Raw genomic sequence first — 23,796 nt, forward strand, 5'->3', positions numbered from 1 at the left:
CTTATTCAAATTGAGAGAATGCAATTACATGGGATAGCTGACACCTTTCCTTGCCCTTTTATTTGAAATGTATCCATAAAGCATTCTCAATTAGATTTTTTAAATCATTTAAGTCAAGGGACGCAGTTCAGAGCGCTGCCTCTTTGGAACCAGTTTACAGAGACAAGTTATTTACAAAATACAAAGATGTGTTTAATTCATTAAATAAATCATAAATGGTAGGTAAAAAAAAATTGGTCCAAAATGCAAATATTTTTATTTTACATTTTTATTTAATTTTCTATTTCATAACGGTCAAAAATAGGTTGGTCTTATGATCTGCTCCTTGTTCTTTTGACTTTCAAAGCAATTTGTCTGTCATATACAATAGGTCAAGTATGGTTTAAACTAGGTTTGTCAAAAATTGGGTAAGAATTAGATTACTTGATTTGCTCCTGTTTACCTTAGTATAGTATGTACATCATCAAACATAAAAATGGTAAGAAACAAATCGTTGGTTCTTCAAAAGAGTACTAGAAAATGTGTGCGTAGAAACAAAATATTGTTGATCATTAAAATATCATGTAAATACAACTTATCTTAATATAAATAAAGGCAAAGTATACGTACACATCCTACGTTGCCCCATTCACACAGTGTATATTACTGCAGTTTCATGCAAAACATCATCTTCAATGTACAGATATTTTTTTGCCGTGGCACAAGAAACAATATATACGTATCACATAACAAAATCGCATGGTAAAGCCATTGTTTTCACTATCACTCTGCGCACTCGAATAAAAACACATCTGCACCAACGCAACAGAAAAAGAAAGCCCCATAAAAGACAGGAATGATTCGAAATACAGTGTCACACTTCATATTACGTTATCTTTGAGTGTGAGAACCTAACAACACTTCACAGAGGCCAACGCCAACCATGTTGCCAATAGTGTCCAATGTCACTTGACAGTCTTGGGCCCGTTCACTTGCCGAACCACGCGTGCGGCTGTCGTCAACACGCGCGGAGCCGCCACGACAGGAATGTGGCGAGCACGGCGACGACGGCGAGGGCCTGGGAGGCGGCCGGCCGGGGGCAGGCACCGCGGTGCATGGCCTCGGTGCGCTCGCCGTCGCCGACCATGAGCAGGATGGAGTCGGGGCGCGCCCCGGCCGGCGCGCACGTGTAGGTCCCCGCGTCGGAGGCCGACACGGAGGCCACCGTCAGCCGGCTGCGGATCTTCTGGTCGTCGCGCTCCGTCTCCACGCTGATGCCGCCGCGGCCGGACTGCAACCACAAACAAACACAGCGTTACTCTCTGAGGGTCCGCTGCCCCCGACGGGTGTGGCTGATGCTACCCACCTGCACGTTCATGAGCTGCCCGTTGTAGAGCCACTCGACGGTGGCGGCGTTGGCGGCGGCCGCGTCGCCGGGCGCGGGGGCGTCCGCCACGCAGTTGAAGGTGACGGTGGTGCCCCGGTTGACGAGCCGCGGCCCGGCCAGCATGGCGCTGCCGTCGTCTGCAACAAGAGCGCCGGGAGGTTAGGCAACCCATCGGACGCAAGCGCGCGCCGCGCTGCCTGCTGCAGTTCCGCAGGCGCGCTGCACGACGTGGCCAGGACAAGCAGGCCAAGTTGGAGGAGGACTGGCCAGCACTGGGTCCGTGGAATGACGCACGACTGCATCTGGAGCTACGCTAGCGGGGCGGCCCCCCAGACCCGGAGCCCCAGGCCGTCCCGCACGCTGGCGACTCGCCGCCCCGTCCTGCATACATCACTTTTACGAGTTCATTGTCACAATCGTCTCGCAAAAAGCTCCACCCCCACCCCGGCCGGGACCCCCTATGCTCATTGCCGCCGGGGCGTTTTAACGAGGGCGACCCGACCGCGCCGCGCCCCGTCTGGCCGAGTGCGAGATGGCCGAGGCCGGGATGGGCCATTCGCGCGGGCCGCAGCCGCGGGACGCCGTGCCGCCATGCACCGCCGCGCGGCACAGCCGGCACGGCCGGCACGGCCCACGGCCGAAGTGGAGATGATGAAAATACGGGCGTGCCGAGGCGAACGGCGCCGAACGGCCTGGCTGGCAAACTCGCCAACGAGGCGCCGTGTTTTGCCCTTTTGGCCCGGATGAGTAAACGAGACTGGAAGCGAGCACCCCGGTGTAACTCGAGGCCGGGCGGGGCTTCCTTTGAATGTAATGCCTCGAGGCCCACCCCGCCCCGCCCCGCCACGAACCGAAGCCAGACTCGTGCACAAAAAACGTTCCGCGGCGCCGCGGTGGCTCCGTCCCGACGCGCCGCGTGTCTGCGAGGGCGGCGAGGGCGTTCACACGCCGGGACGATTCGCATTGGTATTCATATTCACCTCCCATTACGTTCGGCAGCCTTTTACTGCGCGTATAAACAGGCGCTGGCAGCCGCCCCGCCCTGCCCCGCCCGTCCCACCCCACCCCCGCCCCGCGGCCGCGCTCCCTTGACGACTTTCGCTGCCTTGTTCCCGAGGGGGCACAGGGCGGGGCGGGCGTGACGGGGGCAGCCGCCGCCAACCACGGCTGCACGCAGGACCTCAACGCTGGGGCGAGGGTGGAGGCACGGCGGGGTGGCGGGGGAGGGGGCGGGGCAGGGGCAGGGCGGTGCGACTGGGAAACCCGCAGCGCCTGGAGGGAAGGCCCCAGCAAGCGAGCGAGCCAGCCCCAAGGACGCCACGCCGGTTTGAAGTTTCCAGCGGCGTGAGCAGGAACCCCGTCGAGCTACGCACCTGGGGTCGGCGCCGGGGCGTCCACGTGTTGCTGGTCGCTGGGGAAGTCCTGGATGTCCTCTGCAACACGCATCAAAACCAAGAGTCAGACTAAGAAACGACAAAGTTGGCAGGGCCCTCATCTCTTCATTATTATTCCTTTCCCGAAACAATTGTCTTATTCTCCCCGGAGGCAATCACGAATGGGAGCGCAGGCATTTTATTGGGGCGTATAAGGGACACGACTGCGGAGTGTATGCAGCACACGCACGTGCGTGCATTCCTTGATCCCAGCCTCACGCCGTGCCAAGCGCCGCGCCAGGCAACACACGTTTACGACACAGACGGAAAGAGGAAAGTGGTGGCAACGCAGGAATAAGAGCAGCAATGCGCGAGGCCTGCGGACATCAAGGCTTTACGGCGGGGTGTTTCGGCAGGCTTCTCTCTCGCAGACTGTGAGCCTTCCGGACCCGTGCATGCATCTCTTACCTACTTCCCAACACAAGTAGGCAAACATTCCCATCGATGCCCCACTGTCGAAAGGGTTGCCAACCTGGGAATTTTTGCCTCCTGCCTCAGTGTGTGACAGCACTGGCCAAAGCAGCCCAACATTACCTGCAACCTGCAGCGCGATGCCCAGGCTCATCTTGGGGTCCGTGTTGACCTGGCACTCGTAGCGGCCCGAGTCCTCCGGCCGCGCGCCCGTCAGCTTGAGGGTCCAGGCGTCGCCGCCGCCGCCGTGCCAGACGGAGAAGCGCAGCGAGGACGCGAACACCATCTCACCGTGGGTCAGCACCTGGATGGGCCAGGTGCGCATCCACAGTACCTGCCGAACAAAAACATTAATGTGTAAAGGTATCATCTGCTAAAAACAACGTTAATTTTTTCGCCTCCTCAACGCGGGTCCCGACGAGGATGAGGACATTGAGGGCCGTCGCGGCGGTCTGCGCAGAGGGCTGCCGCACGCCCCGCCCCGCCCCGCCCCGCCCCCGCCCCGCCCCGCATTCGCACATGGCCTGTGCGGCACGTTCCGACCAACCGCCGCGGTACTCGCATTAAAATAATCACCTCGCCAATTTGCTCGCTGGGCTGGCGGAGCTGGCTGGCTGCGGCGCCGTGTGGGCGCGGGAAAGGGGGAAGGGAGCATGCAGGGCCCCAGCGGGGCGCAAACTCGCGCGCCTCACGCGTGTGCCCCCCGCACCGCCACGCCCCGCGGATGGCACGGCGCGGTCGTCTGCCGCAGCCCGGGCCCCGCGGGCCCTGCAGGCCCCGCAGCCGAGGGCCCCGGGGGCCGAGGGCCGAGGGAAGGGGGTAAGTAGTGGCGATTGTGGCGAAATGAGGAGGCAAGAGGAAGAGCAACCCCCCCAGACGCCGCGCCGCGCCACGCCAGTCCGCCTCGAGTTATCGCCCGCGGAACTTGGTACTTCTCGACTCCGGCGTCGCGCCGTCCCGCGCTACATCACCCCCCCCCCCTTTCCCCTCCGCCCGCTCGGACTATCAAATTAATGAAAATAATCACGCGCGTTCGGCCGGCGCGGCGGCGAGAGGGAGTCGGGCTGGAAGGGGCTCGCTCCCCGCTCCGCGAAGGAGGGCCTGGAGCTGGAGCGCCGCGGCGGCGGCAGCAGACTCATTCCGAAAGTCTCTGTCTCACTCGCACCAATCGGAACGCCCCATGAAAACGAGAGAGACAGAGCGACGCCGCTCGGAATCAGTCCGCAGTACTTTTCAGGAGCAATAAAGCCGATTAGGCATCACCAAGAAATACAGAAAAAAGCCACGGGGAGCGAGGCGCGCGAGGCGCGCGGCGCAAAGGAAAGCGAGAGGGCTTCTTCTCGTAATTTGTCGATTTTATTTGCCGGCCGCGAGGTAGGGGCGCCGCGCGGAGGGCTCCAGGAATGCCCCGGGACGACCGGGACGCAGCAGGGGCTGCTGCTGTTGTTGTTGTTGGTGCCTCGCGGCTCGCGGCAGAGCGTCGACGCGGCGCGACCTTCCCCGCGGCCGCTTCTTTTATCGACTGGCGGTTCGGCACCACTAATTCAATGAGCTGTTGCAAAGAGTTGCGCTCTCTCTCTATGTCTGTCGTACTCGTATGGCGCGTCCCGTAGGTGTGCGAGCGAGACAGAGCGGCGAGACGGCCTTCGGAGAGGCTGAATGGGTCGGCAGGTGAGTTCCGGTTGGTGGTGCGGCCGGGCGGCGCCAGGCAGCGCGAATACCAACGAGGTCCTCGCTTGTTAACAACTTGCCGCACGCCCTGCTCGTCCCGCAAAGATTTGTTGTTGGCCTGCCCGGCCTGCTTCGCCTGCTTTGGCGGCTTCGCCTGTCTTCGCCCGCCTTTCCCGGTGCTTCCCAATTCCGCTCGCGGCGTTCGCCTCGGCGTCGGCGGCGTTCGCGGCAAGGGGATCTCCGGCCGAGGAGAATTCAAGGTGCCCCTCACTCCGGCCTGCCGGCCTGCCGCTCATTTCGACTGAAAGGCAAACCGAGTAAGCCCGCCACTGGAGCTCGATAATCTAATCCCCCGCGACAGCGAACGGCCGCGGACCGGCGAGGAATCGAATCCGCCGGTCGGAATGCCAAGCAAAGCGACTGCAAGGCACACTGCAAGGCACACTGCAAGGCATCGGCCTACGCCACTGAAAGTGGCGAGTGAAGGGGTAGGCATCAGAAGGGTAAGCAAATTGCAATGCATTCCTCCGGAATGTGGTCAAAAGGCGCATGGCTTTTCAAAAAGAATTCTGAGCACGCTTCTGTACGCCCCGCGCGCTTCAGAGGATCGAGTCTCTCTGTAAGGCAGCCTCAAACAACGAAAACAAAGCACTCGGAAAACACAAACCAGCTCCTGTCGTCAAAGCGACAAGCGCGGGGAAGGATCTCTGTCGATACAGACAGACTGCACTCGCCCCGCTCCCGCAGGGCGCACAGGACTGGGCTGAAAACGGGGCGGTGCAGATTCCAGGATTCAAGGTGGCCGCTGACAGGGAAGCGCGGCGCGGGCCTCCTGCAACCAGGACACCGGGACCAGGGCACCGTCAGGACAAGAAAAGTGTGTCCCATGGAAATACTGCAGGGACAAGAGGCATGGCCCGCCTTGGCTGCCTTGGCAGCCTTGGCCTCTCGCCACCAGGCCGGCCGAGGGCGCGAGGGCGGGGGAGGCCCCACCAGCCCATGGCCTACCAACCCTGGAAGCCCACCCTAGCCGCGCTCGCGGAGGGCTTGGCGTTGTCGGTCGAGGGGGAGGCGGTGCGGCTGCCTGCGGGGAGCGCCTGACAGGCAGGCGATAGGCAACCAGGCGCGCACCCACGCGCCGCGGGACTGCCACGGGGAGCGCCTGGCAGGCAGGCGATAGGCAACCAGGCGCGCACCCACGCGCGCGTGCCCGGGGAGCGCTGCAGGCAGCGTAGCATCCAGGCGCGCACCTACGCACGCGATGCCACGGACGACGAAAACAGGCGATAGACAACAGGCGCGCACCAAGTCGCGCTCCCGGGGCGTCACCAGGCAGGCGATAGCACCGGATCGCGACGCAAGGTACATCCACCACTTCACAGCATGCCACGAGAACAGGAGAACCAACGCACCAAGACGCAGGGCAAGGGGGTGTATGGGGTCAAACACGTGCGCAGGCGGAGCCTCGTGGAATCGGTGGGTACACTCCGCGGAGGCGCGGGGGGGGGGGGGGGCGAAGCCGCTCACACGGCTGTTTGTAAGCTGTTGGCACCGCGCCCTCCATATCATGTCGTCGTGTGCCTCTCGTTTGACTGTGTGCGTGTGTGAGACTGTGTGCGTGTGCATGTGGGTGGGTGGGTGTGAGAGAGAGAGAGAGAGAGAGAGAGAGAGAGAGAGAGAGAGAGAGAGGAGAGAGAGAGAGAGCGCGCGCGCGCGCGAACACGTCTCTTCCGACAGAGAGGAAAAATATATTTCCATGCACACGTGTCAAGACGTTTTATTTGCTCGCTTTCCGCACATTAGCAAAAGCTTCACGAGGATTGAGAAGTTCCACAAATCTAGGGGGCGCCGTTGCGAGAAATTATGAGGGGCGCGCGCTGCCGCGCTGCCACGCCGCCACACTGCCACTGCACCGCGTCGCCTCGCCGCCTCCCACCACCACCGCACCGCCACCCGCCACCGCGCGTCACTGCGTTCAATCCGCCGCACCGGCCCCGCCACGCCCGGCCACGCCCGGCCACGCGGTTTCGTTTTTCAGCTGCTTCTTTTTCTCCTTTTCCACCCACACCGTCCGCCGGCAGCACAGCAGCGGCGGGCGGCAACGAAGGGGTCGGAGGCGTGGCAGCAAGTGCAGCGGCGGCTGACATGATCACACATTGACTGTGTGTGAGTGTGTGGGTGTTCGCGCGACCCACACCTTGCATCCCTTATCTCCGGCCCCGGCCCACCGCCCCACGTCCTGAGTGCCGCCCGCCCCGCCCCGCCGGCGTGCGCGCTATCGCGGTGGAGGTTAAGCTGAGGCGCCTCGCCTCCCCGCGCGCCTCATTGACGCCCAACACAACCAGTCGGACTGCAGCCCGCCCCGCCCCGCCCCGCCCCGCCCCACCCCGCGCCACACGGCTTCCCTTCACGACCCCCGGGGCGGCCCTGCGGGAGCGGACCCGCTCAAGATGCCCCACCGCCAAACGCTATCCTATTTCGCCCTTAAAACAAAAACGCTGTTCGGCCTGTATAGTGCCGCTGCCCTGGGCCCCGGCTGCTGGCCTTCGGGCCGTCGGGCCTTCGGCGGTCCGGGTCCGGGTCGGTCCTCGGGGAGGCCTCGGGGAGTGGCGCAGGCAATACATCCTCGCGCGCTTTGACTCCGAGGCGGCAATCGCCACCGCCACCGGCCAGACGGCCATCCCGCCGCAAATGAACCTCCAGGGAGTCGCCGAGGCCGTGGGCAGGGCCGGGCCGGGAGGAGGCCGAGGTCAGTTTCGTCCAGGGAAGCATTATTCACAGCTAGGCTGATGACGCGCCACTCGTTCCTGCACTACCCTCTCCCTCTCTCCCCCCCACCCACCACTCCCGCTTCCTCCATTGAAGCTCTTTCACTCCAAAAACGGTCGGCGGCGCGCAGTTTTGCGGTCGAATTGGCGCGCGGGGGAGCCGTCGCTTTTCGTCGCCCTTCAATACACGCGCTCTTTGCGGAGGCCGCCGAGGACGCCGAGGACAGAGATAGAATACATGAGGTGGTGGAGGGCGGAGCGGCCGAAAGGGACGCCGCCGCCGTAGCAGCAGGGAAGTGCACACAATTCGGACGACGTGTTTGACTTGGACTCACCCCCACGGTGCCAGGCAGTGCCGGGCCGGGCCGGGCCGGCCTCGCTAGCAACCACGCGGATAAACAGGGTAGTATGCGACCGGCCTGTAAACAGGCATCGGGGCACGTCGCGGTCCGCCTGGCCCGGCCAGAGCCCGCAAACAAGTTACACCCGCACGGGGCTCTCGTCGTGGTGGTCGCCGCCGTGGTTCAGGAAAGCACCGCCAGCCCGGCCTCGCTGCACAGAGCTGTCTGTCTGTCTGTCTGTCTGTCTGTCTGTCTGTGTCTGTCTGTCTGTGTCTGTCTGTCTGTCTGTCTGTCCGTCTGTCCGTCCGTCCGTCCGTCCGTCTGTCTGCGGGAACCAGGCGTGGAAGAAAGGGACGTCGCTTCCTGAGCGCTCGCGCCGTCGTGCTCTCGACTGTGCTCTGGCGACCACACTCTCGTGCTCTCGCCTCGCTTCGTCGCCTTGTCCTCGTCGCCGCCGGAAGCCGCACCAATCGGCAGGCCTGGCGGCGCCTCTAGCCGTCGCCGTCCTCGCCGTCGTCGCGGCGCTCACCGCGTGCCACTCAGCGCCCTATTCATCCTCGGCTGCAACGGCCGCCTCTCCGCACTCGGTCCCGAAAAAAGGCGGCGCTGCAGCCAGCCACACCTCGCACGTGTCTGCCGTCGCCATGGAGACCGCCGCGGCGGAAGTGGCAAGTGGGAGATGAGAAATCGCGGTGGCGGCGTAACCAGTCCCCCGCGCGGCGCGCGCCGTGAAAGCCCCCTCCACATCATCGAGGGGCACAGCGCCGCACAGCGCCGCAAGCGCGCAGCCACCGAACTCGATGTGATTTGCGGGGTCCGTCGTGCCGAGGCTGCCGAGGCGAGTCCTCAAAAAGTCGTTTTTCTGCCGCCTCGCTCGCCACAAGCGCCGCCTCGCTCGCCACAAGCGCCCTCCCTCCGTTCCCCTCCGCCGAACGCTTTGCCGTTCGGTTAGCTCCGTCTGGATGGCGGAATATTGCCGAATCATCCGAGTGTGCAGCGCGGGGCGGGGCGGGGCGGGTTGGCGGACTACCGCGGAACGAGTTGGAATTTTCCAGCACACACGCACTGCCCGCCCTTTAAGTCCATTCTTTATTTCCAGGGACACTGGAAACACCTCGGCGAGGCGAGCGAGGCGAGCGAGGCCTAGCAGATGGCCCTGTCGTACCCAGCAGTGGCCCTCTCTGGGGTGTCTGCACCAAGGTATAGACCGGAGGCCGGAGGGGGAGATGTAAAGGATTGGAGAATATCATGACAATGACAAAACGGCCGGTTCAGAGGAGGGTTGGCTGGTCGCGGAGGGGAGGGGGAGGGGGACTCGATTCGCCCTCCGGGAGCAGCGCAGGAGACCGCCGCGGGCTGCGTCGCGCCGCAGCGTCCCTTTGGGCCGTGGGCTAGGGCCGCTAGGGCTGTGCTGTGGACTAGGGCTGGGGCCGTTGGGCCGCGGCCCTGATCAAGAGAGCGCTCGCAGCGCTCCGGCGGCCGCCTGACTGACTCCTGGGCGAATGGGATCGGATGTGAAGGCGAGCCCCAAGCTTTGCATCGACAGAGCGGCAGCGCGGCAGAGCGGTCCAGGGAGCACGGCCAAAGGCTGCCAAAGGCCTGGCCCGCCGCCCCGCGCCCCGCCCGCTAGGCCTCGCCAAGCCCCCCAGATTAGAGGGAGGGGCGGCCGTCGCGCCGTCTCTCTCGCACCCCAGCGGGACGGCCCATGAGTGCGACAGAGACAGCGATCAAACGACTCCCCGGAATCAGCCCGCTGGCGGCCTTGCGAGGGCGGCGTCGGCGTGCCGCGGGTTGCAAATCGCCTGCTGCTTGCAGTGACTAGCCCGGACTAACCCAACCCGCACGGCGGCGACCAGAGGCGGCGACCCAGCAGGGCAGCGTCGCGGCGTCCAATAAGTTAAAGTGTCGGCGAAGAGGCGGCGTCGGCGTCCTCGTCCCGCTCGGCAAATTGCGGCGCGCTGCCGGCGGGCCGGTGGGCAGGTGGCCGCCAAAGGTAATAATGGATTAGCCAGCTGTTGAATCCGCGCGCCCGTGCCATCCACAACCCTGTGGAGCCGAGCGCGAGCCGAGCCGGTCGAGGAGCGCGACCGATTGGCGCGGATCGGTGCCTCAGTGCGTGGAGAGGACGGCGCCGACCAAGTCGACCACGTCGCTCACCGGGCGCTCTCAAACAAGGAAGACATGCACCTGCAGCGCCGCAGACACAGCGCTCTGTCTCTCTCGCACTCGTGGGAGTGTGCCGTAAAGGTGCGAGAGAGACAGAGCGACGAAAGCTGCTCTTGGAATCAGCCTACAGGGGTCAATCCCGCTGTCGGCGAGGGCGTCCACGGCGTCCGCGTCCACCTGGCAGCTGTCACGTCGGGCAGGGCTGGCAGGGCGGGCAGGGCGTTGGACGTCCGCCGCGGACGTGAAAAGTGGGCGACGCCCTTGCCGCCCACCCCGCGCTGAGCGCGCCACTCCCGAGGCACGTCACGGAGCGCGTCACGGCGGCGCGGCGTCACGTCGACCTCCGAACCGCCTCCGGGACCGACGGGCCGGGCTTTCGGCGGCCGTGTTGTCAGCGCGTCATCGTTCCGACACGCGGCCGGACTCGGCGGCACACTGCCTGACAGGCTGGCTGACAACTGACGCTGACAATGCCTCGCGCCGCGTGGCGGCCAGGCTAGCCAGGCCGGCCGGGCCGAGCCGGGGGCAACGGGAGCACGCGTCCACGCGCCTCGCCCGCCCGGATGATTAATTAAAAAGGTGTATCAACTAATTTGGTTATACAAATTTGTCGGCACCGCTGCATATCATTTCACCTTTTTTCTTGTTTCGGTGGTCGGCCTGGGGGACGCAGACGAGGGTTCCCCCGGCATGCACTTGGGACAGTGCTCTGCCTGGGTCCTACAGGAGCCCCCCCCCCTTCCAGCTCCAGGGCCCCGAGGGCACTCGCTGGGCCGTGGCCGAGGCCGTGGCCGTGCAGCAGGGGGCGCTGCGAACGGAGGGACAGGCCATATTTTAATACTATCCACACCCGCCTACCTTGAGCCTATAATAACACACAAAAAGCATGAAAAGAGAAGAATGGCTTTCCGGAGGGGTCGCGCTTCCCGCCGGTGCGCGCGCTTCAAAACTAATATAATAAATACTTTTCAACACTTTCCTTGACGCGACGGGCCAGCTCAGGGAGCTGGAACCCTTTCCCCGCTCGCATTATTTCTGTTTTATTCAGATTCGGACGCAATTTTTTTTATTCACGTCTTTCTCCCTTTATTTCCCACGCCTCAGCTTCCACGCGGAAAACTCGCTCCTCCCTCTCTCTCTTTTTCATTCGGGAGACAACACGGAAGAATACCGGGGCAACGGTTTAAATGGCGAGCTGTTGGCACGCGGCCTTAGCCACCAAGGCGTGCGTTCGCCCCGCCCCGCCCCGCCCCGCGACAGTGAGATCGCTGAAACTGGAACCATATTCGGGGGAAATAAAACATTTTCGAGCCGCGAGCAGCTGGAATTAAAACGCAACACCGAAATTGAAAAGCAGAAAAACATCTGCCTCAAGTGTGTGAAATTTTCCACACATAATGTGGCTTTAAGGTTGGTGCAAATCAATTTCGCGGTAGCAAAACTAAACCCGTTACTTGATAAATTTTGGAAAAAGGAAAAAAGGGCACAAGAGAAAACTTTTCATGACAACGGCTGCAACAGCACCACGGCAACATGGCCCGGAGCTGTCTCTGCCACAGCGAGAGGTGAAAATTGAATTAATTTTGGGGCATCCGCAGCGCGGCTGGCGGACCGCCCCGCCCCGCCCCGCGACCTCGCCCCGGACACCTGACAGGACGCGACGCGCGCCCCGCCACCAGATTGCCGCGTGTATTTCGCTGACTCTGTCACAACGGCTGTCAGCCCCGAGTTCGGGGTTAGGGGCTCGGGCTCAGGGGTTCGCCCAGACACCTCTGCGCCGCTAATTGCAAAGAGTGGCGATGCCCCGGGCAAAGTGACCCAAGCAGGCGGCGTGTTGTTGTTTTTATTTTTTTTTTGCAGTGGGATGTTAGGTGAAGGGGTGACCCCTACGTGCCGGCAGGCCGCGGACAACCGTTAATTACGGCATACAGGCTGTTCACCAATTAGAAGGCTGCTTCTCCGAAAAAACGAACGGCGGGGGCAGGCGGGGGCAAGACAGCCGTTGCAGGCTGGGCTGGACCGTGGGCCGGCCAGCGCGCTCAGATTCGGACGATTGTGACAGACTTTTCAGTGAGAACATACGAACTAAATTCAACGCGACTGTAATAAATTTGGCGAGGAGAGGTGGCAACACAATTACCGGGCCATGAGGATGCGTGCGACAAAGGGGCTGCCCAGCGACGCCCTTGCGACGCCCTCAGACAACCAGATAAGGCCTTTTTACACACTAAACGGTGAGATGAGCTTCAGTTGGACGACATGGAGGGGAGCGGCAGCGTGTCCGGGGGTCGCGCGCACTGCAGATGCAGTCTCTGGGCGCGGCCTCGGCCCGTCCCGCCTGTCACCGTTAATCCCGTTGCTAACGCATCATGCGATCGGTGCCGCGGGGCCATGCGGCCATGCGGGGGCGGGAACACACACACACACACACACACACACACACACGCACACAAATTGCCCAAATACACCAATCAGGGATGGAACGCGGGGGGAAACCGGTGGTGCGGGCTCAACAGCTGACCCATTTGCAGCGCGCACCCACACCACACTCCTCTCTAGAGTGATGATAAGTAGGGGTGGGAACCAGGACGCCCTTGCCGAGCGCCTCCGGGCCGCGGGGGAGGGGGGGGAGGGCGTCTAATGTGCGTGAGACATAGCGCACACTACACACACGCACACACACACACACACACACACACACACATGTGCGCGCGCAGAGGTCGGCCGTGTAGCATCCGCGCACCGGCGGCGTAACCGTAACGATACGGTAAGCCGCACATATTATTTACGAGATGATCCAACAATAACACGGCGACAATGCAGCCGCTGCGGCGGGGCTGGCTGGGGCTGGCTGGGCCTGGCTGGGCCTGGCAGCCTTCCTTTCGCATGCCGTGCCGCGGTGCACGGCGCTTGTTGCCTGAATTGCTGTTGTTGCTGCTGGCGGTGCGCCGGTCCGTCTTGGTGTTCGAAAAGAGCAAACAATGACAGCAACAACTCGGGCCGGTGCGATGAAGTGGGTGCGGCATTCCAGCGGCCTGGGTGTTTTGCGGCCGGGAGGGGGGCGTAACGAAGGGGAGAAGGGGGGGGGCACCGCACATCATATGTATGGTAAAGGGCTTTCAGTCGCGTGCAACCTGCTGCTGCCGCGTCCTTCATCACCAATGCGACCTCTCACACCCAACGCGACTCCACATACCAATTTCCTTACCGTTTTTGTTGTTTGTCATTTTGTGTTGTTTGTTCTCCCCGAGCATCGGGGCCGTGTGCCTGTATGCACGCATCAAACACGTGCGTGAACGCGCGCGCGCACACACACACACAAACCACCAACACACACACACACAGTGTCGCGGCAAGTTGCAGCGGTGCGTAAATCAGCTGGCCCCCCTCCCCCGCTGCGTGATGTACGCCCCCAGCCCGCGACGAAACGCCGCTGTGTTGTATCGACTCGGTTTCGTGGATCAAAAGCGCGGCCGGGTCGCCTGGGCGAAAAATCTGAGAGTCGCGAGGAAGATATATCAGCGCCATTACGGGGACGAGCCGCAGCCCGGGGTGGGATGGAGCGGGGTGAGGTGGGGTGGGGCGGGGCGGGGTGGGGTGGGGCGGGGTGGGGTGGGGTGGGGTGGGGCGGGGTGGGGCGGGGTGGGGCGGGGTGGGGCGCAGGTTATGGCGGGCGGTGGCCGCGGCCGGCGGTCTTCTCCCGAATTGCACTTTCGACGCTCGTTCTCTCTCGCACTCCCGGGGAGGTCCATCGGGATGCGAGAGAGAGAGAGAGAGAGGTGGGACGCAGCCCGCGGGCCGGGCCGGCCGAGACTAAGATACAGACGAGATTTACGTGGCTGCTCGGATGCCGCTCGCGCCGCTTGCCGCGGTCCAGCACCGTTTCCGCCGCCCAGCGCCGCGCGGAGATTCATGGAGGGGAGAAAGAACGGCACGAGATGGGAGCGGCGGCGGCTCAGCCCGCGTCGATTTGCGCCGCGAAAGGAACAAAAAACGGCCGATTTCCGGGAATAAGCTGTGTCCGAGCTATTCCCACTTTGCCGGTGGAGAAAAAACGATCGCGCTCGGCGGGAACGCAAAACACTGGCAACGCGTGAGGTGGTGAGAAATTCTTTTTGGCGGTGTTCTAATTTCGGGGCGCGTCGATCGGCGGCCTGGCTCCTCGGACCGTGAAAAAGGTGATCGCCAACGAGGCCCTGTCGCTGGCTGTCGAATTTGGCCGCGATGCGTGCCGGCCGCCCACCACATTGTCTGGCCGTGTGTCCAGACGCAAAGAGGGTGACCAGTCGCGCGGAGCCGAAGCAGCCGAAGCAGCCAGCCAGCCGCTCCATTCCGTCGCTCTCGCACTCCTACACGGTACGCCCCATGAGTGCGACAGAGACGGAGCGACGAATGGATCCTTTCAAGCACACGTGGACAAGGCTCATCGCTTCCGAATCAGTTGGCTTGGCCGGAGGCAATCAGCAGGCCGCGATCACGCGCGGAACAAAATCAAATCATACGAAAAGGAAAGAACTGCATTCCAGGCGAAAAACGGAACAACAGTGAAAGACTGTACAAGTACTTCTAAATTATAATGAAACAAAAAGTGGCTTGCACAGCAGAACATGAGCACCTCCGTTCGAGAAGTTTGAGCAGCGCTGCCGGTATCGCCGCCGCCCCCTTTTCCCCGCTCGTCGAGTAATTCCTTTCTCATCTTTGACTAATTTAAGCCCCCGCGCCATAAGCCCCGGCGGCCCCGCCTCCCCACGAATAATAACAGCTCCTTTGGGGCCGTCGCGTGATGCAATAAAACACGATCGACATTATGTAAACACGGACAGCCGGGCAACAAATCAAAATAAACAAACGCACCGGGGGAGTGTGTACCTGGGCGAGAAGGAACGCGGTGGAACGCGGCGGGGAACGGGTTGGGGGTGGTCAGTGACAGGTGTGGAGCCTCGGGGGCCGCGCCAGGCCGCGCCGCGTGTTTGAGGGGGGAGGGGCGGTAGGTCTCACCCCCCCCCACCACACACACACACACGTGAGCACACTGCGGCGGCGGCGCGCGTATGGCGGCGGCGGGGGTAGCGTCAACATGACCCTGTTCATAAACATAAAATGTTTGAAGCCACCGCGCCGGAGCACACGGCGCGGCGCACACACTCATCGCCGACTAGGCTTCCAATTTCTCCAGTGAAGCCAGCCAAGCATTTACGAGGCATCGCGTTACACAAAGCGCTGCAACCCGGCGGCCGGCCGCAGAGCGCCGCAGAGGCTGCACCAGACTGCACCAGCCACCGACCAATGTCCGTTGCTCTGTCTCTCTCACACTCACCGGAACGCCTCGTGGCGGTGCGAGAGAGACAGAGCGACGAAGCCAGATGCAAACGAGGCGCCAGTCCGGCAGCCCGACTCAAAACCAAACCTGGGATCAATTAAGAAACGGAGCCGCACGTCCGACTGCAGGGACTGCAGGCCGTGTAGGGGGCGGTCCTGGAGGGCAGGCCACTAATACATTTCTCAAGTCAGGCAGGCTGCCGGCTGCAGGGCGCCGGGGCGGGGCGGGGCAGGGCGGGGCGGGGCCGCCGGGCCTGGGCCGTTTGCTCACATGCCAGGTAAACAGCGTCTCAATCAGTCATTGGGGCGACCCCGATGGGGAAAACTCGCGGAGGCCGCGCCTTCACCTTCAACTTCGCAAAGTCAGAGTCGTCGGAAAAGAAAGGAGAGAACTTGCCGTCCGTTTCGTTTGGAAGAGAGAGAGAAAGGGAGAAAGGGGTAACTCGCCGTACGGTGTACGTTTCGTTTGAAAAAGCAGCCAAGGCCGGCGGCGTGGCCCTGGCAGGCCTGGCACTACTCTCCTTGACGGATGACTCGTAATGACCGATTCGGTGTCTGAGGCCCCGAGCGGCCTCCACTCTGGCCTCTACCTCGGCCTCTTTCTTCTAGTGCCTTGTCCTCTACTAGACGCCTACCTCGGCCTCGCGCTAGGACTCCTTGTCAATCATTGAGACCCCGGGCTTCCCTTTGTTTTGGGCCACCATTACCATTACAGCCCCTCCCCCCCCTTTCCCCGCGCGTTTTCAGCATTCCACCAGCCGCACCCGTAACAGTGGCAATAACACGATTTCCGCGCCACCGCCACTGCCTCGGCGTGCCTCGGCCACTTCACCCCAAAATTCTCATCTCGGAGAGTGATCGCGCAAGGAGGCCTCTGCTGCAGTAAGGGCCGAGGCGGCCGAGGCGGCCGAGACGAGCTGACCCTTTTCTTCCTTTTTATATCCCCGGGAATGTGGCCGTCGCCCGCCGCCCCGCCGCCGCGCTCGGCAGGCGTCGCGACGCTCCTCCGGGCGCGGCGCGGCGTCGGACTACGCACCTTTGCAGAGACACTTACTAGCCGGGTGCTTCCCCGCCGAAATTAACTTTTCCAGCGAAGGTGGCCGGGCCAGCCAGAGTGCCAGAGAAATATAGTTGGCGCGGACCGTCATGGCCGCCATGGCCGCCATTCCCGCAGCCGTCATCTAGTTACTGCCCGAGCCATTTTCATAATCGCGAAATGCCTTTCCAGGGGAGAGTCAGTCCGCACCGACACACCTTTCTTTTTTTTTTGAAACAAAAATCTCGCTGTTGTTGTTCTTGTTGTTTCTTTGCACCTGCAAAATATGAGAACAGCAGAATGTGCTCGGGGGTTGGCCGCAGAGGGGGGAGGGGGTGTCGTTCCGCCGCTGCCCCTCACCTGCCGGGGGGGGGGGGGGGGGCAGAGTGAAATAGCGTGGCGGCCCGTGGCGGCCGCTGAGCCCCGCCGTGACACTTTTAAACGAACGGTATCGCATCCTTGCTGAAAGAGAGCTTAGCGAAGCTGTATGGGCGCGGCGGCGCGGCCAGGAGGGGGGAGGCTGTGGCGGCAGTGTGGCGCCAGTAATTAAAAAGAAATCCCGGGCAATACCTCATCAAGATGGAGTGCGCAGTGCGCCGGGCCATTGGCCGGGCCATTGCTGGTGCGCGGCCACGCGGCCCACACGCTAGCTCGCCGCCTAGCTAATCTCGGAATAATGCGGCGACAGCGCGACAGCGCGCAGCCAGACTTGGTGTTATGTGCCGACCGCCCCGCCCCGCCCGCCCCGCCTCGCAACGAGACGCTTGTGTGGTGCAAGCCCTTCCGCAAACTGACCAGCAAGCGCCAGGCCAGGGCGGCCGCGGCCTCGGCCACGGTGCGGCCAGGCCAGGGCCCCGGACCCCGGAGGGCTCGGCGGGGCTGCTGAGCGCTGAGCCCCGGCGCAAACCTTCATAACGTCGACAAGCAAAGGTCGCCGCTACTCTCGCGACCCCCCGGCCCCGCCCCGCCCCGCCTCGTAGGGAGGGCGATATGAGGCACCCGGAGGCACCGCACCAAGGGAATATATACACCACTCCGCCGACTGCATTTCTTTCTTCCGTATGCGTCCCCGCCGTGCCCGCTGTGTGCGCAGAGATCAAAAGGCCCCGCGCGCTGCCGCGCTGCCGCATAGATTGGCGAGGCTCCGGGTGCAGCGGCATCCTCGGCCGTCGGCATCCTCCTCGGTGACACTGCTTTCCTTTTGCGCCTCGCCTCGGCGGGGCCGCGCGGGGAGCGCCCCAAGTTTAGAAGCACGCCGGGCCACGCCGGGGGCTGGCTGCCTGGCAGGCTGCTTGGCCGGGGCTGGCCGCCTGCCTAATTGCGAGGGTCTAGGTCTGCTTCAAATTTAAACGGACAACAAATAATTCACCGCGCGAAAGTCGCACCCACTTTATTTGGTCGCGGTTTTTGCCTCCCCCCCCTCCCCATACCATAATTCCTCCGGGCAAACCGCCCGCGCGCCCATAACGCAAAATAATCGCGCGCGCTCGGTACCGCCGCACCGACACACCGCCCGGCGGAGTTTAAGTCTGTGCCGAAACCGCATGAAAAGAGTAGGTCGTGTACATAAAAGAACAAATGTTTCATCCAACCACCAGCACGCAAAAAAAAAAAAATTAAATAAATTGCACATTTTTGCACAACAGAGAAACACGCTTCTTTGAACGGCGAACGGCCCTGCCGGCACTACAGCCACACCATTATTTGCAGTGCACACTCTTCGCAGTGCCTGCCTAGCCCCGGCGGCCTCTGAAGTCATGCCACGCCGCTACACATCCTGGAGTGGAGCAGGGGGGAGGCGGAACCATTTCAATTTCAAAGGCCGGCGGGTCAAGATGGTTGACCTCGGCGTGGACACCCCCGCCTTCCCCTTTCTAGCGCCGACCGGGGCGCCGCTATATATGAATCCCGTCGATGGGGGCAGGCCGGGGCAGGCCGGGGCAGGCCGGCGAAGGCCCCGCGGGGTGGGGGTGCGGCCTGGAGCAGGTGTTGGAATCATGGCGACGCCACACGATATTCATGGGGGGCTCCTCAAGGTCCGCGCCGTGCCGTCCGGGCCCAAATCGTAAATAACTCTCCAAGACGGAAGGATGAGAAAAGGTGGTATCGCTCCGACCCGACACCCCCGATGCGCCTTGGCCGTGTGGGCTGGCGGGGCGGGGCGGGGCGGGGCGGGGCCTCCATGGCCAGAACGCGACCGCACCACCTGGCGGCCCTGGCGCTCTGGCTGCCAGGGTGGGGAAGTCCAGCGGACCGAATCCCAGTGTGCTCCCAAAGAGCAGGGCACGTGCTCGCAATGGGCTGGCACACTGACACACATGCACAGTCCAGGGCTGTCGTCGGGGACGTTTCTCCAATACGTTCTCAAACTATCTGTTCACGAAGCCCACTGGGCGACTCCGCTGCTGACCAGAGCGGCCTGGGCGGCCGTGCTTGCCCCTCTTTCTATGTTTCGGCCGAAGGGAGAGGAGGTTTTTCACAAAGTCGTTATGCGGCGCGTGAAAGCGAATCTTCTTGTCGATGGCGCAGGAGGCCGGGCGGGCCGACCGAACAGGACGGGCCCCACGCATGAGAGCCCACCGGGAAGTCTCTCAGCACCGCGAAAGCCCGGGGCCAGGGTGTGAATTGGAAAACACCAGCAGCGAATTGAAAAGGTACCAGTGCGGAGAACCAGGTGTGACGCGCCAGCCAAGCCAGCCTGGTAGCGGGCCGTCCTTGGCCTAGGGCAGCAAAGGGGGAGGGGAGGGTAAAAAGGGAAGGGGGAGGAGGGGAGGCGAAGGAGGGGAGGGGGAGGGGCGGGGTGGGGAAGGGCGGAGCAAGGGCTCACTGCAGTCACGATTGAGGCGACTACCACTACTGTTGCTATCGGATGTCCCCAGGACTCCGCAGGGCGGCCAGGCCAGCCAGCCAGTGATGGCATGCGGGGTGGCCAAAAGCATTGGCCAAAGCAATGGCTAAACCATTGGCTGCATCCGCAGTGGCGGTAGCCGCTGCTTGAATTTGGCGGGGTGGGGATTGGGTGGGAGGGGGGCCAGGCATCGGACGGCAGCAGTAATGGACCCATAATTCCTGGGCACATTCCTCTTCTCGTGTTTAATTAAAACGTGATCCTCCTCCTTGTCCGCACATCGCCCCCCCTCCCTTCCCCCCCCCCCCCCCACTCCACTATCACGGCGCGTTTTCGTGCGCATCCTCACTTCATTCCGCAAAATAGTGGCAGCGTGCCTCTTCACAACGACGACCCGGCCGGGCCGGCCACCCTGAAAACAGCAAAACATCAGCGGCAGCAGCCAGACGACACCGAAACTAATTTAAATTAATACAGCAATCCCTCCGGCCGCGGTGGCGCCTTCCCAGGAAGAGTCGCGCACTTCTGGCCCTGCAAAGACTTCCAGTGGAGGTGCGAGAGACCCGCGCGACATTTTCCAACACGCGCCGAGAGTTTCGCGCCTTGCCTCCCCTTTTCGCGCCGAAAGAATGGGAGACAGTCGCGACGGTGTCGACCGCCTCATTCATCGGTCCGCGGGGAGAGACGGAGACGGGCGCCCTTTTTCGCCGTTCTCGCTCACTCCTTTTATGGACGGCCCTAATAAAGCGCGCGGCCACTTGGACGAGGCGCGGCACGGCGAGGTGAAAAGGCCGCGAAATGAGAACGTCATTGCCATCAATCTCCCAATTGGTGGCCATTGTCGCGGCCGGTAAATGAAGACGTGGATTAGTCGAGCAGGAGCCCCCCCCCCCCCTTTTCCCCCAGGTGGACAACGAGCTGGTGGGGCAATCGAGCGCGAAGAGCGCCTACACTGTTTTAGCGCCCCGGTCGCCGAGTCGTGACGAGTCGTGACGAAGGGGTGTCATCCAACCGACATAAAAGAAACGCACGTGGGCACCCCCCACCCCTTCGCACCCACTCATGGCGGTGAGGGGGTTGGGGGAGGCGGTAAAACCGCACGTTGGCAAAGTACGGCGTGGCACCACCAAACGTTGGTGGTGGTGCTGTGAATCACTCTGAGCCACTGTCTACTAGTGCCTAACTAACGACTGTCACCGGTTACTCACAAACTCGCACAAGTTGAAATTTGCTTTCCTGTTGTTATTCCTGTCAAACGTCGCTGTACCGTGGGCAAGTTGCAAGGCCCTTTGAGGGTTAGCGCGGCGCTAACTACGTCGCGCTGCTGCAGTGCAGCACTCCGCGGACTCCGCGGGTCGCGTCGGGAAGTGGTAACTCGTACCGCGAGCCTCAGTCGGCGGCGCGCAGCGCGGAGCGCGCGGCAGGTCCGGGGAGAACACCGTGGAACAGCGGGAGACGGCCAAGTTGAACCCGCCCCGCCCCGCCCCGCCCCGCCACTCATTCTTATATCTCTTCTTCAATGCCTCGCGAGAGGAGCGCCTTTCTTCGCAGCGGATAACGCCCGACCTGTTTTCCCTTGTTTTGAAGGTACGCTGTCTCTCTCGCACCCCTTCGGGACGCCCTACGAGTGCGAGAGAGACAGAGCCAATTGGCCGCCGCGCACAATGGCGGACCGGCTAATGGTTTCCCTGTCACTAACTCGCCGAAGTCTTGGCCTCGCCGTGGTGCTCTACAACGCGTTCATCGTTGAGGTGCTCGGCTCGGCCAGGTCGTCGCCGAGGCCAAAGACGCCCTGGCCCCACTGTCAAACCAAGTGTGAAGAACGCCACACTGGGAATGTGGAGGTGTGGAAGGGAAGAGTTCTCCACACTCGGTTTGGCAGTGCACGCTTCGGTCCGAGCCGCGGCCCTTGGGGGTCTTGGAGATCAACCAGTGCGGGGGTAGGTTCGCTTCGGTCGGATCGGCCGGCAGTCCGGACGCTACCGGGGCGCTCCAAGCCATGGCGGCGGTACGGGGCACCTGCAGGCTGATCCCTTTCCACGCTGGCTGCATAAGCCGGATGCCGGGTATCAGGCAGGCAGATGGACGGCGTGGACGGCCGCGTCCGGCAGGTCGATCGGGTCGACGACGGCGAGCCCGGCCGAGACATCAAGTCCGTGTTTCACTATCCGCCGCGGCGGTCGGTTGGGGGGAAAGACCGCGATCTTTGATTAAGGCAGCGAAGCGAACCGAGGCAGGCGCTGTCTCTCTCGCACCCCTACGCGGCGCGCCACGAGTGCGAGAGAGACAGCGCGGAGCCGACCTGCAGCCGGACCGGGCCGCCCGCCTTGAAGGCTCTGCCTTAATTAAGCGAATAACCCGCGCTGACAGTGCGGCTCCCGTAAGCTTGGCGATGCTACGACCACTAAGGGCCCCTCCGGTACCCTCGGGCCTCGCCTCGGGCCTCGCCTCGGGCGCCACCGCGAGGCCACTGTGTGCGCCGCTGTGTGGACGGCGAGGACGCTGGCCACCCCTCCCGGCTGGCCCTCGACTAGCCTTTGGGCGGCCCGCGGCCCCCTCTGGGCCCCACGCAATTATCAGGGAACACAGGACGGAGCCATCATTCTCACGCCCCCGACGCCACGCCGCCCCACGCCGCGCCGCGACCGCGGGCAGGCAGAGGCAGCCCCTCCAAGGAGCAGAGTGGGCATCCATAATGCAGGCCGAATCTAGAGCGCACTTATAAACCTTTCCATTGAGCGGGCCGGGGCGGCCGGGGGCACGTATACAGTATGTTGCTGTCCGGCCGGAATGAAGACGCCCCCCCCCCTCCCCCTCCATTTTTCATCCAGGCCCCTCCACTTGCCGGCGGCTCCAATAATTCGATCTATTACGACAGGTCCATAACGCACCTGGCTGTAAGGAGCGAGCGGCAGCCAGGCCGCCCGGCCCACGCTGTTAGATGCCTGCCGAGGCGATGCCTCCCGATAAGTCTGCGTTTGCGGGGACTGCGGGGATATGGGACCGCGACGTCGGGGTGGGGGTGTGGGTGGGAGCGGAGGAGCGGGGAGCACAGCCAATTCATAATAAGGAGGACCAGGGGCGTCTCAAGATTGCGAACACAGCGGCGTAGGCGGGGGAGAAAACAACGTGTATCGGACCAGGGGAAAAACGTGGCACGAAATTCACTGCCAAAATTGACCTATGAAAGAAAACAAAATGGCGGCAGCGGTGAAAAAAATAAAAACTTACCACGTTGTCGCCGCGGTTCTTGACCCTGCAGGGCAGGAACACCGTCTGGCCGGGGCGCGCCGTCACGGTGGTGGGGATGTCCGAGGTGTCGAAGGAGGGCGCCGGCGTCGTGGCCGGTAGCGCCACCGTGGACAGCGGCGGCAGCGGCGGCAGCGTCCCGGAAGGCCCGGGGCCCGGCGTCTTGCCGCCCTCCTTGTGGGGCCACGTCGGTCCGGAGAAACCTGCAAGGAAGGAAAGACTCACTCAAAAAGTCTTGCGAAGACACATCGGGCATATAAGGGGTGCTGCAGTTTGGAGCAATTTCATCAGTGTGCTTCAAAAGCGCGACGGGACGACAGCGGGGCTTGTCTCCGCGCTAGATTTAGACAGGCACGCTGTTTGCTAGGACGCGGCGAATGGGTGAGAGGAATCCCGCAAATCCGTTTTCGACCGACGGCAAATCAAAGCTAGAACGGACACTCCACTCGTCAAAGCCCGCGGGACCTTTTAGCATAAAAACGCGCGCTAGAAACGGCAGCTGCAGCGCGAAACACACATCAGGAAGGGGCGGCCTTCCGACTGATTCCGACAGTCGGTTCCGTCGCTCTGTGTCTCTCGCACGCACGGGGCGTCCCGTAAAGGTGCGAGAGAGACAGAGCGAACGAAAGCGACTCTCGGAAGGAGGGCACCATAAAGCCGCGAGGGACGTGGTGGACGGAAGACGGACCAGGGCGAGGAGGGCCGAAGGGCCGAGGGCGCCAAAGGAGAAGGCCGTGGCGGGGCGCGGCGGGGCGCGGCGGACAGACTCGCTGACGCCGGCGTGTCGCTTCGTCCGCCACTGACTGTGCTCTATCAATCATCTCGCTTTTGCGCCCTCGTGGCAACACACATACACGCACACACAGTCTCATTTCGCAGTGCCGTCAACGATAAAATGGCCTGTATTCTGTTTTTCACGACGACGGCGGCCTTGGGCCCCGCGGCTTATGCACATGACTCCTCGTTGTGCCGCGAGGGCCGCGAGGAGTACGGATGGCATCTGGCGTTGTCTCTGCACTGGAAGGGAGAGCCGTCGAGGAGGCCGGGCAGAAACGGGCAGAGCGGGGCAAAGCGCCTGGGCGGTAGGCAGCACGCCGACACGGATGTCCGCCAGGCCGGCCGGCCGCCAGGCGCCCCCCGCAGCACGTCCAAGCACGTCCGCCTGCCAGCTCGTCTGTCTGTCTGTCC

The 23,796-nt window shown here is 62.6% G+C and overlaps 1 protein-coding gene across 1 annotated transcript; it reads right to left on the reverse strand.

Annotated features, from left to right (window-relative positions):
* Positions 1-223: 223 nt before the first annotated feature.
* LOC117649194 lies at positions 224-22,755 on the reverse strand. The gene is made up of 5 exons (XM_034391704.1): positions 22,591-22,755; positions 3,334-3,544; positions 2,740-2,799; positions 1,346-1,503; positions 224-1,270 (listed from the first exon to the last, which is right to left on the reverse strand). Exons 2-5 carry the CDS (start codon positions 3,533-3,535, stop codon positions 998-1,000), a joined length of 693 nt encoding a protein of 230 aa, XP_034247595.1. The 5' UTR covers positions 3,536-3,544; positions 22,591-22,755; the 3' UTR covers positions 224-997.
* Positions 22,756-23,796: the final 1,041 nt, after the last annotated feature.

Source organism: Thrips palmi, unplaced genomic scaffold, assembly GCF_012932325.1.
Source record: "Thrips palmi isolate BJ-2018 unplaced genomic scaffold, TpBJ-2018v1 HiC_scaffold_10, whole genome shotgun sequence".
Lineage (NCBI taxonomy): Eukaryota > Metazoa > Arthropoda > Insecta > Thysanoptera > Thripidae > Thrips > Thrips palmi.